Source organism: Apiospora aurea (genome assembly GCF_038362705.1).
Source record: "Apiospora aurea strain CBS 24483 chromosome Unknown utg000004l_segment0_segment0, whole genome shotgun sequence".
NCBI lineage: Eukaryota > Fungi > Ascomycota > Sordariomycetes > Amphisphaeriales > Apiosporaceae > Apiospora > Apiospora aurea.
Window position 1 is genome coordinate 3,629,617 of NW_027117391.1, and position 14,780 is coordinate 3,644,396.

The window sequence follows — 14,780 nt, forward strand, 5'->3', positions numbered from 1 at the left end:
CGGAATGTTGTGAGGAAGGAAGGAGTGACTGGAAAGATTACGGGGAATCAAAACACCTTTATAGCGAAGAACGAGTAGTGAATACACGACGACATGGGATACAGGATATAATTGAATGTAGAAATCGATGCTAGATTCAATTTTATCTGTTAATTCGTATCTACAGTGAATTCACGCTTTTTTTTCTATACTCTGCTCACACACTACGATGATCCCCCTTTTACTTTCTGTTCACTTTCAGGTTAGCGAGCAAGAGACATAAGGAGGGGCTCCGCCTTTAGATTATATACTAAATTCAGTGCTCACTGTGCTAATTGCTGACTTTTGGAGACCGTGATATCATCACATAGTGGCAAGCTTTTTGTTGTGCATTTTAGGTAGTTTGCCCATCAAACATCAAAGCTCAGGGTTTGAACGCAAGGGTACACACGTTTATATGGCCCTCCGCCGAGCTCATGGGAGGTTGGTCTGGTATAAGCTGCTCCAACGACTCTGTGTTTGAACTCATGGCAGTTTGCTATCAGCAAGGGTTGAATGAGGGTGTCACTGGCTTCAGTGTATGGCGCGTCGCATGCCCCTTACTACCTTGCATGTATAACCGGGCAAGAACTGGAAGTCCTTCATACCTCCTTGCGCAGCAACCATGGAAGCACGCACTGTCCAGAAACCCGGCCAGTCGCTCTCAAAGTCCTCATGTGGAATTCTATCGTCAATTACCACTGGTGTAACCGATGTTTCCTTGCTTCTTGGTTGCGTCTCTTTGAACGGCGGTAATATCCCTAAACGTCGCCTCAATAACACTCAAGCGTTATCGAGATCTACCATACTCCTGGCAGTATCAAATACTAGTTGTTTCTCTACATGAATCTTCGGAAATCATGGTCATCCCGCGTGTCGCAAGGAAAGATAAGAGTTGTGTTCGAAAAAGACTAAACCACCTAACAACGATGTGTAATAAGTAACAACACAAAGTAAAAATACAGAGATTAAAACATGACGAAGATGTAGGCACAGCTGGCGTCTCCCTTGGAAACCATTAAGCCAACCCACTCCTCCTACGCATCTTCCACCTCAATAACCCACTCGGATTAGTATTCAACCACCACCTCTTCCTCCGGTTGCTCCTGGTAGATCTCCGTGACGTATACATCCCCTTGCGGCTTCTGATCATAGTACTGCTGCTGAGGATAGCCCTGCTGCTGGGGGCAGTACTGCTGCTGCTGCTGCTGAGGTTGATAGTACTGCTGTTGATGCTGTTGAGGTTGGCCCTGCGGAGCCCCGGTAGACGCCGGCTGGGCAATCTTAGCCGGGGTAGGGGCCGAGGTCTTAGCCGGCGCCGCGCCAGGGATCGCTTGGGAGAGATGGCCCAAAGCCTGGGACCATTCGCTTACGTATTGAGCCGTGCTGGGATTCGCAGCGGGCTTCGGCTTTGCTCCGCCTGCGACAGGTGGCTTCGCTGCAGGCTACGCTGCAGGTTTCACTGCAGGCTTGGCCGCGGGACCCCTGGCTCCAACAGCTAGAAGGTTGCATATGTCAGTCTGAGGAATATGTGGGCATTGAGCGGGTTTCGGGAGAGCTCAACGTATAACTGACCATTGCTGGCATTGGCGTTGGCGTGATGCGGCCCTTCGAGGAACTCGCCAAGCTTGCTGAAGAAACCCATTGTAGCAAACGTATGTGTATATACCGGGGGACTGATCGTTGATCGTTCTTATTATCCGATTGTGGATGTTCGTTTCTTTATCTTGCCTGGGGAATTAGGAGAGATGTACTTCCGTTGTGATGATGCGATGCTTGCGATGCTGTGATGTTCAAGCCTATCATTTCACATGGGTATAGAGTTTGCCCGAAGCTTGAGTGAGCAGCTGGTCTGGCACATGGACCCGGGTCTTTGGCCAACGGTTCACTCCAAGTGCTTATGGTTGTGGCAGTGGCCATAACAGAAGACAGTGTCCCTTTGCGCGGTGTGCCAGATTAATCCGTAGAAGGACAATGTTTGGTTTTCAGCAGGATGGCCTCGGCAATACATTAATCCACCCAGTGGAACAAGAGGACCGACGGGTTGTGCATGAAAAGGGGCAATATTGCGATGGCACTGGTAATTAGAATCGCGCCTCGGAACAAACAGACCAACGAAGGAGCCTCAAATGCCCAAGGGCCAGAGGACGACGCCCAAGGCGGAAGAGAAAGCGCAGTCAACAAAGTGTACGACCTTCTCAGAGGCCTTCCATACAACTAAAACCAAACGTACCGGCAATATGAAATGAGCTGAGAGAAAGATACGTTTCCTTATCCAAGCCTCTAGCCCCTAATGGGGAAATCAGAGGCCGACGTCTTTGCATGACTCTCATGTGGACACATATTTGAAGTAGTACTGGAACGAAGTTGAGGTGTCTCTTCGATGTGTGTTTGTGTAGGTAGTTGTAGAGTGCTTCAAACTGCCCCCATTTGGATGGAGGACATTGTGCGCAGTGATAGAGGTACAGACGGGCTCTACGTCTAGGCTCTTTCTTCCGCTGCTTACCGAGCACTGTATCGCTCTTTGATTAATGAACCGATTAATGAACTGTTTGATTATGTACACCAAGTACCTAACGTGAGTAAAGAGAGCAGCCACGCTTCGCTGAGCGCTAGAGAGAAGCGGGCCCTCTCAATTCCAAGGCCTCCCTCGCGCCAAGCTGGTATTTGGTTTGACTCCTGACGCTAAAAACATCCGTCCCAACTTCCAAGCGCTTATCTTTTTGTCATGGTGGCTACCTTCTTCGGCTACCGCTGCACCGAAGTGCATCGAGACTGGAAATGAACGTCCACGACTCAGCCCTACGAGACGGCGGCATCAGACGATACTGGACTACGTTTCGGCAATACCAGCTCCACGTCTCATCTCGGGCCCGACATGCCAACGGAAAAGATTGACCACAGCGTCTTACCTGCTCGCTTGGCGGCTTATCACCACACCCGTCGCGGGCCGGAGCAAAGCCAAGATCGTGCTCCTACGTTGCCCAGCCTGCCGTAACTAATGCTCACCAAGTGTAACCGGGGACCGGGAACCGGGTGAGACGCAGAGCACGCCAAGGAAGCGGTTTACGTTATTTGATTTAGGCATGGATGATTTCGACCCCATTGCGGTATAAAGCACGATGCGGTCGCCGCCCGGTCTCCAGACAGCCATATTACCACGAGAAGTTGTCGTCAACCGCAAGAATGGCTACCGGTCCAAAGAAACCCGTCAATATCTTCAAGCTCAAGAACCTGGGTGAGCCCAAAAACGTCTGTAAGTTCCAAGCGACCAATGAATCCCCTCTATCCATCCCCAAACTATGGTTCATCGACCTCTCCCCGTATAGAAGCACTGCGCACGGGAGAAAGGGAAATCTAAACGATGAAACCTGACAAGATTCACCCAATAGTCAATTGGCGCCTATGGTTTGCCGTCATCTCCTTCGGTCTCCTCGGGGCTGCTCGTGGCGTAGATGAGGGTCTGATTGCAGGAGCCTTTGGCTCCGCCGACTTCCAGGACACAATAAATCTCAGCTCCTACAGCCTGGTCGAGCAGACGAATATCAAAGGCAACGTCGCTGCCATGGTGCAGCTCGGTTCAATTGGCGGTGCCCTCATGTTAGTCACATTCCTGCCCTGTCTGTCCGCCTACCTGCCTGTCTCCAGAAGTCCTTACTGATAATGGACTTAACCAGTGCTTTCGTGATCTGCGGCCGCATCGGTCGGATCTGGGCTACACGCCAACTATGTTTCCTGTGGATTCTTGGCATCGCCATATTCATGGGGAGCAATGGCAGCCTGGGAGCCATATATGCTGGCCGGTTCGTCGCTGGCCTTGGGGTTGGACAGACTGCCGTGGTCGGTCCCATCTACATCGCTGAGATTGCACCTGCATCTATTCGAGGGTTATGCACCTGCATCTTCACTGGTTTCGTCTACTTGGGCATCGTGTTGGCGTATCTCGCCAATTACGGGGCTCAGGTAGGCCTGGGCGATTCAACGCATGCTCGCTGGGTTCGTCGACTTTCTGACTTAAGGGGATAATCTCATTAACGCCAAGTGGCAGCTCGCCCCGACCTGTATTCATATCATTTTCGCTGCAATCATCTTGGCAATGACGTTATTTCAGTATGAATCTCCTCGTAAGTACTCGGAGCTTTCCATCCCAATCCAGGGTGACAGAAACTCACTAGAATCGTAGGCTACCTTGTCAAGATTGGTAAGCCGGAGACGGCGCTGCTGAACATGTCCCGCCTCCGGAACCTCGACACCACAGACCCATATCTCGTCCAGGAAATGAAATCAATTGAAGCTTCGCATCAGGAAGAGGTTGCGGAAACGAGCAACCTGGGATTCCTTGGTGTCTTGAAAGAGATGTTCTGCGTAACCAGCAACCTGTACCGTGTCTACCTCGCCACCATGGCCCAGCTAATGGCGCAATGGTCTGGTGCCGGCTCCATCACGGTCTATGCTACAGAGCTCTTCATGCTTCTCGGCTTCAACGGCGAAAACGAGTCATTGCTGATCGCTGTCATCTTTGGCGTCGTCAAGCTGCTATCTGCCGTCTGCTGCGCTCTCTTCTTGGTCGACGTGATCGGACGGAAGCGCTCCTTGATGGCTGGCATCACCCTCCAAGCCATTGCCATGATCTACGTCGCTGGGTTTCTATCGGCGGTGCCTCAGCTGGGTGTGGCTGTGGAGTTCGTGTTGCCCAAAGCTATGGTCCCGGCGAGCTACGGCGCGATCGCGATGATATTCCTCTCCGGCATTGGCTGGGCGCTGGGCTGGAACTCGATGCAATACCTCCTAACCGCCGAGCTCTTCCCGCTTCGCATCCGCGCCGTTTCGACTTCGCTCGCCATGACGATTCACTTCGCCAATAGCTACGGCAACTCTCGCACCCTGCCCCACATGTTGCTGTCCACGGAACACGGCGGGCTGGGACCGGCCGGCACCTTTTGGTTCTTTGCCGCCGTCACCATCGTCGGCGGGGTGTGGGCTTGGATCTCCATACCCGAAACGGCCGGCCGTAGCTTGGAAAGCATGAATAAGCTGTTCGAACTCCCCTGGTACAAAATCGGGCGTTATGGTAATGCGGATGCGGACCGGATAGACGTCTTGGAAGGCAACAGAACCCCCGACACCGACACTGACAGCGACACCCTCAAGACAGTAAAAGCGCACGTTCCCGTTGATGAGAAGCGTGAAAAGACCACAGTATAGCTTGGACACCAACACTTGACTGAGAATACTACGCCGCCGTTCGGAGACCCGATCTTCAAGTGCCCCATACCAAAATGCACCTATCATGATGGGTGTTCCTTCACCATGTGACACGCATCCATCCATCAGCGCCTCCAGTTCTCCAGTATTCTCTCATAGTGTTGAACGAAAGCGCTGCTATGCTATGACGAAGCAGGCTCCTTGTACTCAATGTGTGGAACCACCTGCCTCTCCGAGGGACCTCCCGGGGCACAGAGCGCAAATTCGGTGTCATGCCTTAATCGTGGACACATGACAGCGGACCAGGGAGACCTGTCTTCCACAATGCCTCCGAGAAAAGAAACGGGAAGTTCGAATTACTTCCCTAGCGGAGTCCGTCTTTGTTGTTCTGTGTGGGGGCACTTGCATTGAAGATAAGAAAGCTTGGCATGCCACCTCGGAGGACCAAGGCGTCTTGGCATCGGGCATTCGTCCTCTGCAGGGTAGTTGGCTTCCGTACACTACGCCGCATCTAGAAGGACAGCAAAGGTACGAGCTGCAGCCACGGTAGTTTGCTCGCCTTGGCGGATGGGGGTTCCGCATTGGGTAGTAACCAAGATATTGTCGTCCATTCGCACATCAGGAAGTTCAAATAGCTGGAGATGGAGATATATAACGGGATGGCGTCGCCTCCCATATAGATGATGGGCTTTGAGCACCAGGTCATCATCCATCGCACCTCCTCCCGACCCTTTCAAGCCCACCCTGTCCTGCCAATTCCATCTTTTTTCTGCTCTCGCTCGCTCATCATGGTCAGGTTCGTTCTTCTTGGTGCGGCCGCGCTTCACGCCACCGTCGCCTTGGGTGCCTTGACAGCTCAGTCGCTGCCAGCCCGAGATGAAGAACTGCGGCTCGTCAAGACCTCCGAAGATGATGCCGGCACCTGGATGACCGAAGAGCAGAAATTCGAGCAGCTCACCTCCAAGGGAGTTCACTTTGCCGATATCACCGACACCATGGCAAGTCTCTCCCCCTCTTTCCGACCCTCTCCTTGAAAGACGCATCTCGCCTTTTGAGCAAGCGGGAGTGGATCAGGAGTGGAGTAGTAAAGACACCAACAGAGAACCGAGAGACTAACAGCAGAAACTCAGGAACTCGAGACGCTCCGCGCCGACCGCCTCGCGTCCGCGGTGGAGAAGCGGGCCACGTTCCCGAGCGGCGCCAGCCACCAGTCGGAGGCGAACCCGCTGATCGCGCGGCTGTCGCAGAGCAACCTGCAGACGTGGACCAACGCGCTGGCCAACTTCTACAACCGGTACTACAAGGGCACCTACGCCGCGGCCAGCGCGCAATGGATGTACGATACGGCGCGGTCTGCGGCGTCGTCCAACAGCGCCATCACGGTCAAGCAATTTTCTCACTCGTACAACCAGCCCAGCGTCATCGCCGCCATTCCAGGCACATCGGGTGAGGTTGTTGTCGTCTCGGCTCACTATGACAGCGTGGGGACGTCGACGAGTGGGCGGGCGCCGGGGGCGGATGACAATGCTTCGGTGAGTCCCTACCCAGCTAAGAAAGAAATGCTGGCCGACCAGCAATGCTATTACTTCCTTCCGTTCGCAATGTATGAGCCTATACCGAGCGCACCAGTCCAAATTGCTAACGGGTTAATGTTTGGCGGCACAGGGCGTTGTCGTGGTCCTTGAGGCTCTCCGCGTGCTAGCCGAGGCCAAGTTCAAGCCTGCCAACACGCTGGAGTTCCATTTCTACTCCGGTATGTCTACCGATTGATCTTCTACCTAGTTGATTGCTTCTCCCGAGAGTATCGAACTCCTTCCGCCAATGTCTCTCACTAACCCTGAGCTCTGGTAGGCGAAGAGGGTGGCCTGCAAGGGTCGCGTGGCGTGATGCAATCCTACGCTCGTTCCGGCGTCAAGGTCCTGGCTGTCATGAACCAAGATGTAAGTGAACCGACCAATTACCCTCACCTCTAGTATACATTGCCGAACCGTTGCTGACCTCGGTGGATGAAACCCTTTAGATGACCGGCTACTCTCCCAACAATGTGATCGCCGTCTACACCGACTACGTCGATGCCGGCCTCACATCGTACCTCCAGAAGCTCGTCCCGGTCTATACGCAGCTCAAGGTCGCGACGGACCGCTGCGGCTACGCTTGCTCTGACCAGTGAGTTGCTAACCCCTGACCCCTATCCCTAACCTCTACCTCTCCTGCCTCTTGGTATAAGCTGTAGCTCCGCATTTCTTACACCAGCCCATCTGTGGTGGCTTGTTTTTCAATTATGCGATACTTTTACTGACTCACATTGCTTTTCTGTGTACAGTGGTTCCGCCCGAGACGCTGGCTATCCCGCCGCCTATGTCTGCGATGAGGTTATGGCCGACTCGAGCCCGTACATCCACTCGGCCAATGATGCCGTGCCGACGCTTAGCTTCCCGCATATGCTGCAGCACGCCAAGGTAAGCCCTTCCCATTTCTTTCGTGTTCCACGCTGTCCGCTCGCATGTATATTGAAGATTGGCTGACTCACGTATCTTTCCCCCTTCCAGCTCACTGTGGGCTTCTTGGTAGAGGGAAGCTATTTCTAGACTAAGGACTTCCGAATTGGCAGTGCTGAAAAATATACGGTACAGGAACTGATGGTCATGAAATGATCCGAAACTGTCGTCGCAGTGCAGTGCTGATAAGCGGACTACCACAATGGTAAATTAAACAGGACCCATCTATGTTATGCTTCTATTCAGCACTCCCTGGAAGCCGGTTGGTTTCGAAAATCCAAATTGTATAGATTCTATATTGGACTTAAATGGAATTATCATTGTCCCGGCGTCAAAGTGGCCCACGCCCGCGAGTTTGATGGCAACGAGTCCCTTTGACCTCACCCACTTCCCTGTCGCGGGCATCGCGGTGTACCCGGACAAGATCGACATCTTCCGCGCGCTGCTGAACAGCGCAGCCGACGCCGTCGTTACAGGAGCGTCGTCGAGGCCAAGCTCTGAGCCCGGCTGCACTCGAGCGTGTTGTGCGCCGTCCACCCGGGGAGCCCGTACAGCTTCGAGCTCAACTACGTTCTCCCGCGCGATGTGCGCCCGTCTCAATTCCCTCAACATTTGGCTGCATATCCAGCATGTGAGCGGCGAGTGGAACTCGACCCTACATCAATGGAAGGATTACCCGTGGGAGACTTGAGAGGAGCCAGGGTTATACCTGCCATGCAAAGTAAAAAAGACATGCCAGTGACGAACAGCCACAGTCGTGATATGCCATGGCATGGTTTAAGTCACACGAAGAGTAAAACATGATGAGATTCAGAAATCAATATATACGTATATATGCCCCAATGTAAGCAGAACTGAGGCTTGGTATAAAGCGGAACGCCGTCTCCAAACTTGCGACTTTGATGCTCAAGAGAACCCAGGAATGAAAACGCCTGCTCCGTGTTTAGCCCAATGTTATTCTTCGCCCATAGCATTCCACATGTTGGCGGCCGTGGAAGGCCTTGCCTGCAATACCGCCATCCATCCCCTCCCCCATTGATGGCGATTGAACTGAGCTCGTCAGTCGGCAGCCTCGACGAACTGGCCTAGTGGCGAAGGGTTCAAAGGTTTCGTGTCGTGGCCTTGCCTTGCTCGGTCGGAGTCCGGGTCCCTGGACTTTAATCTGGCTAGGGATCTTTCCTTTCTCTGTGCAATTTCATGGTCTATTTGCCACATCTTCCTGGTTACAGAATGACAGGCACAAATTTGCAATGTCCCCTTGGCTTCCCCGTCGTATCTATCTGCTTCTGCCAGACTGTCTTCCTCGTCGTCGTCGCTTTGGCCAGGGCTTTGAGGTTGCTCCCCGAGCGTTGAATTGCAGCGATTTGATTTTTTGGTCCTCTCGCTCTTCATTTCAAAGAATAGGAAAGCGGTAGCGGTTTCATGGACCATTTTAAACGCATTAAGAAGTTCCTCCGTTAGTTCCGACACGCAGGGTACGTTTCTCTTCCGGAAGAGGAAAGCCTGTTCCAGAGCCTCTGAGACCCTGCCGTAGCAGGCCTTGGGCTTGTCGTATGAGCTGTCGTCAGCGGTACCCGACCGACATTGTCGGATGGCATATGTCAAGATCTCTAGCACCATCTCCATGTGGTCGGGTCCCAGGTCCTCCGGCCGGTGGGCTGGTTTTGAGTAATAAGCCCTGACTTCATCAAGCACGGAGCTGAAACTGCTCGCATCGCTCTGGCTCTTGGCTCCCAGCCTGTCGATGGCAGATTGGATGGCACATAGTTGCGCTCCCAGAGTCTCTCTGAGATCCGGTTGCCAGTAGTAGTCGGGGATTATCACGTCCCTCAACCGGGCAAGCTCACCACTGAGAGTGGTAATGGCTGCGAGCTTCTTTACGTTTCCCATGTCGCTCTTCCACGCTTCGACTCTGTCACAGATCGTTTCCGGGTTCAATTTCCGATTGTGAGTTGCGGCCTCGCAGAGGATGTCACTGGTGATCCACATTCTCGGAATCGAAGCCATCTTCGGGTAGTGGACTATAGATGTACGGAGCCAGCGATCTCTAGTAGGAATTGGATGAGAAAGAATGGAACAGGCTCTTGTTGTGGAGGTGTGACCAATGTGATGGTTCCCGTATAAATGTTGGCTGGTGTTTAGAGATGGTAATGAGATGGAGAAGAACGAATAATTATATACTCGACAAAGTCGGGTGCACGTTAATTCGATCTACTCGAGGTAGAAGAATATCGTGCAGAGCTGAACGCATCTCCGGTACCAAGCTACTCGTTCCCCAAGTCCGAGGCAGCAGTTTTTCGTTCAACTTTATAGATACCTATAGAGTTATGTCTTTCTGCGGTAAAGGGAAAGCATCGTCGCCAAAAATGGGCTGCCCGCCAATCCAAGGATGTTCAATTGCATTCCACATTTCATCAAATGAAATAAGCTGCCCAAGTTGGTAGATTGCTCATCACCGTGATAGTCGCTGGTCTGCTGTAGGCTATGGGTAAGTATGTCCAGGGAAACGTCACAGAATGCGACGGCAGCAAGAGAGGCCCGCCTTTTATGCTTTGGCATAGACCATCATTGAGAATCGACTTCTCAATGAGCATTTTTAGGGAGTCACTTGCCTGAATAAACCTTGGTTTACCAGGTGCTCAATTCGCCATAGTATTGGTCAGACATGAGGGAGAGACCGTGGCTGGGCGTCCCAAGCCTCGAGGGTCAGTACACGGAGTGAGTCGAGTCTTGCAAGGCACCCCCATCGTAGACCAGCTAAATGGTAAGACCGATGTTAGCAGCTGGTCAGGCCATAGATGTTGAAATAGAGTGAGCCATTGGAATCATCCGGCGTTCACCCGTGGCGCCTTCTGCTTGGGTGGTATCGAACTGTAGTCATGGTTGGACCGGAGACGCATCAATTGATTGATCAATTGATGGCTGCTGAGTGAAAGTGCCCCCAGTATGAGTACGTACCTGACATACATTGACGCTAGGCCGGATCTAGAAGCACTTTACACGACCCGCCCGCGTCGTGGCCCAAAAACGCGTCGCGTTGCTTTTGTGAAAGTCCCTGACCCTTTTTGCATCTTTATGCGCTTTCGCTGTCCCGCACCCGAAGCGACATCACCAGCATTTACCACCCAATTCTCACAACGCCAGACCCCAACACACCACAGGAAGCCACAGGGGAATTGAGGCACCATGGACGCTCTAATGCTTCGCGATGAAGCGACCAAGGAGCGCATTCGCTTGGCCGAGGAGTTCCTCGATCCCAGTGAGTTATACCGCCCCCCCGCCCCCCTCTTCCAAGCCATTGTCGGCCAAGCGGGCAGGATAGAGGCTGACTGCGCTGCCCAACGCAGACGATCAACATGCTAGAAGCTACCGGTCCGACATCATCACGATGCTCCAGAAGAACCAGAGGCGATTGGTCGTCGATATCGACCTCGTCCGCGATCACAACCCAGAAATGGCCGAGGGCTTATTAAACAACCCCTTTGATTACACCCTTGCCTTCAACCATGCCCTCAAGGAGATCGTCAAGACCTTGCCGCAAGCACGGCCCGACCAGACAGATGCAGATGTTTTATACTATTGTGCCTTCGCCGGTAGCTTCGGCTTGCATGCCTGCAACCCGCGTACTCTGTCGTCCTTCCATCTCAACAACATGGTCTCTATCGAGGGTATCGTCACCAGAACGTCCCTGATCCGGCCCAAGGTTGTCAAGAGTGTACATTTCAACGAGACAAAGAACATTTTCCACTTCCGAGAATATCGTGACCAGACAATGACCACGGGTGTCACGACATCCAGCGTCTATCCCCAACAAGACGACGAAGGCAACCCGCTCCTTACCGAGTACGGCTTCTGTACCTACAGAGACCACCAGACCATCTCTATCCAAGAGATGCCCGAGCGCGCCCCCGCCGGTCAGCTGCCCCGCGGTGTCGATGTCATCCTCGACGACGACCTCGTCGACAAGGTAAAGCCTGGTGATCGAATTCAACTGGTTGGTATCTACCGGACACTCGGTAATCGCAACACCAACCACAATAGTGCATTGTTCAAGACGGTCATGTTAGCCAACAACATTGTCCACCTCTCCTCCAAGTCGGGCGGTGGTCTCGCGTCGGCTGTTATTACCGACACCGATATCCGCAACATCAACAAGATTGCGAAAAAGAAGAACCTCTTCGAACTCCTCTCTCAATCACTGGCGCCTAGTATCTACGGTCACGATTATATCAAGAAGGCCATTTTGCTCATGCTTCTTGGTGGTATGGAGAAGAACTTGGAGAACGGCACACATCTTAGAGGAGACATCAACATTCTTATGGTTGGTGACCCGTCTACAGCCAAATCCCAGCTCCTTCGCTTTGTCTTGAACACAGCGCCCCTGGCCATCGCCACAACTGGTCGCGGTTCATCCGGTGTTGGTCTTACAGCTGCTGTCACCTCAGACAAGGAGACAGGCGAACGGAGACTCGAGGCTGGTGCTATGGTTATGGCCGATCGTGGTGTGGTCTGTATCGATGAGTTCGACAAGATGTCCGACATTGACCGAGTGGCAATCCACGAAGTCATGGAGCAGCAGACTGTTACTATTGCCAAGGCCGGTATTCATACCTCCCTGAATGCCCGCTGCAGTGTGGTCGCAGCTGCCAACCCTATCTTCGGACAATACGATCCCCACAAAGATCCCCACAAGAACATTGCACTTCCGGACTCCCTGCTGTCCCGTTTCGATTTGCTGTTCGTCGTGACGGATGATATTGAGGATACAAGAGATCGACAGATCTCGGAGCACGTTCTGCGTATGCACCGCTACCGCCAAGCCGGTACAGACGAAGGCGCCCCGGTGCGTGAGAACAACTCACAATCTCTTGGTGTCGCAATGCAGAGTCAAAATGACGCCCAGAGACCTACGGACGTGTACGAGAAGTTCGATAGTATGCTTCACGCAGGTGTCACTCTGACCACTGGCAAGGGCGCCAACAAGCGCCACGAGGTTCTCAGCATCCCATTTATGAAGAAGTACATCCAGTATGCCAAGAACAGAATAAAGCCTGTTCTTACCCAGGCCGCTTCTGAGCGGATAGCTGAGGTTTATGTCGGTCTCCGAAACGACGAGATGGAAGGCAACCAGCGAAGAACGTCACCACTGACAGTCCGTTCGTTGGAAACCATCATCCGTCTGGCTACCGCACATGCCAAGGCTCGTCTCTCGAACCGCGTAGAAGAGCGAGATGCTCTCGCAGCTGAAGGCATTCTTAGGTTTGCTTTGTTCAAGGAGGTCGTCGAGGACGATTCCCGCAAGAAGCGCAGGCGCACTCAGGTGGTGGAGTCTGATTCTTCAAGCGAGGAGAGCTCTGACGACGATGACGAGGGTGGCACTACCAGGGGCACATCGAATCGTACAAGCACAAGTGCCGCTCGATCGGCGCGGGTGTCTGCGCGGGATCAACAGAAGGGCCGCCGTGCCGCTACTAACGGTACCAATGATGGTTCTTCTACACCGGCTCCTGCTCCCCAAGAAGAGGACGAGGACATCTACGATGCCACCCCGCGACGGTCCCGTCGCACTGCGCCTGGTGCATCCAGCTCCGCCGCACCTACGCAGTCGCAAACCTCGTTTGCGTCATCAGTGCCCGCGTCGCAGCTGGAGTCGCAAGAGGATACACAAGAAGACGCCGACCTTGCCTCTGGCGCAGCCTCTCTCAACATCGACGGGCCCATCAGCTCAGAGCGATTGGCGACGTTCCGCACGACTCTTGGCCAGCTCCTTAACACGGATCTGTTTGACGACGATTCTGCGGATGTCGGCGAAGTGATTACCGCTGTCAACGGACGCGTCGGCGGCAGGAACGGCGGCGCCTTCGGCCGTGATGAGGCGATCAAGGCTCTCAAGCGTATGGATGAGGCCAACCAAGTGATGTAAGTTTCTGACTACTCTTCCCTACCCACAAACATATCCACCCCCTTTTTTCAAGTATTCGATACTAATATGCTTCTTCCGCACAGGTACACGGACGGCGATTTGGTTTACAAGATATAGACATGAGCGGATTTGCGTGTTTTACTGCCGTCGTTACGACCGAGGTTTGATGTCAAAGAAGAAATACCTGCGATGATGAGATGAATGGCGTTCCGGCAGGACGGACTCATATGGGCATGCCGGTCCTCACGAGTATGAGCTAGTGCCCATGGCTTAGCATAGCGCCGCGATGATGATATCGATAGTAATGAGATAGTCAATGAGCTACAATACCAAGCAAGTGTAAAATGAGAACATCGATTCACTGGGAGGCGGCAAGACGAAACGAGACGAGATGGTTTGTGCCGGTACTAGCAAAACACGGGAGCACTGCAAACGGAGCCTGACACGGTTGGGTTGTGTTCCAGCCAATCGGTAAATTGCTCCGGCGGTATGTTGGGTTTGAAGGCACTGTAGGTTGCCGTCTGGAGTTGACGTGCGAGTAGGGCCAGCACGAAAACGAACATGGCCCATAATTTCCCATCTCTCGATCTTAAGCGGATGGGAAGGTGAAGATCGGAATCAAAGCCTACACGTCCTGTTCGGGGTCGTACAACATAGCCGGCGGTATTTTCCCATAATGGGGACCGATGGCGCCGCCTTGTTTACCTACTGACCAATCGACCGGTAGGCATGTGGTCAGTAGACAAGTGTAGCCGTTGCTGTTGGAAGTTTCTATTCTTGGTGCAAGAAGGAACAAAGCGAGGCTGGGAATAGCTGAGACAGTGTTTTGGGTACTTTTATTAGGTAGCTTACCCGGCTGGACAGACTCGGCGGTATGCCAAAAGGAAAAGATCAAATAGTCGCGCGCAATTCACTGGCTCTAACCTTCCGAGACTTCCTCCCTTACGTCAGTTACATTGGACGTGGTCTGTTTCTACGAGCAGTGCTCGGCAACATTGGGTCACCCTTCTTCACGGAGGTCCGCTATACTCGAGCGACAACGGGGAGAAAGGAAATAGGCAGCCCCAGGTGCCTAACCTAATAGATTAGCGGATGGGCTCCCGAGACGTGTGCGGCCCCCTGGCGTCGGAAAAGGC

At 53.1% G+C, this 14,780-nt stretch overlaps 5 protein-coding genes across 5 annotated transcripts; 3 read left to right on the plus strand and 2 right to left on the minus strand.

The window, feature by feature from the left end:
- Positions 1 to 1,088: 1,088 nt before the first annotated feature.
- On the minus strand, positions 1,089 to 1,663 carry PG986_005930 (uncharacterized protein; the record flags this gene model as incomplete). The annotated part of the gene is made up of 2 exons (XM_066842152.1): positions 1,089 to 1,456; positions 1,594 to 1,663. 2 exons carry the CDS (start codon positions 1,661 to 1,663, stop codon positions 1,089 to 1,091), a joined length of 438 nt encoding a protein of 145 aa, XP_066702014.1.
- A 1,541-nt stretch (positions 1,664 to 3,204) lies between these two features.
- PG986_005931 (major facilitator superfamily transporter quinate) lies at positions 3,205 to 5,223 on the plus strand (the record flags this gene model as incomplete). Its single annotated transcript, XM_066842153.1, has 5 exons — positions 3,205 to 3,274; positions 3,411 to 3,618; positions 3,696 to 3,981; positions 4,061 to 4,142; positions 4,202 to 5,223. The coding sequence occupies 5 exons, from the start codon at positions 3,205 to 3,207 to the stop codon at positions 5,221 to 5,223; spliced, it is 1,668 nt and encodes a 555-aa protein (XP_066702015.1).
- Positions 5,224 to 6,011: 788 nt separating this feature from the next.
- PG986_005932 (Leucine aminopeptidase 1) lies at positions 6,012 to 7,811 on the plus strand (the record flags this gene model as incomplete). Its single annotated transcript, XM_066842154.1, has 7 exons — positions 6,012 to 6,191; positions 6,354 to 6,755; positions 6,889 to 6,976; positions 7,075 to 7,163; positions 7,244 to 7,389; positions 7,547 to 7,682; positions 7,773 to 7,811. 7 exons carry the CDS (start codon positions 6,012 to 6,014, stop codon positions 7,809 to 7,811), a joined length of 1,080 nt encoding a protein of 359 aa, XP_066702016.1.
- A 969-nt stretch (positions 7,812 to 8,780) lies between these two features.
- On the minus strand, positions 8,781 to 9,728 carry PG986_005933 (uncharacterized protein; the record flags this gene model as incomplete). Its single annotated transcript, XM_066842155.1, has 1 exon — positions 8,781 to 9,728. One exon carries the CDS (start codon positions 9,726 to 9,728, stop codon positions 8,781 to 8,783), a length of 948 nt encoding a protein of 315 aa, XP_066702017.1.
- Positions 9,729 to 10,907: 1,179 nt separating this feature from the next.
- On the plus strand, positions 10,908 to 13,761 carry PG986_005934 (DNA replication licensing factor mcm3; the record flags this gene model as incomplete). The annotated part of the gene is made up of 3 exons (XM_066842156.1): positions 10,908 to 10,980; positions 11,069 to 13,640; positions 13,728 to 13,761. 3 exons carry the CDS (start codon positions 10,908 to 10,910, stop codon positions 13,759 to 13,761), a joined length of 2,679 nt encoding a protein of 892 aa, XP_066702018.1.
- Between the last annotated feature and the right edge of the window lie 1,019 nt (positions 13,762 to 14,780).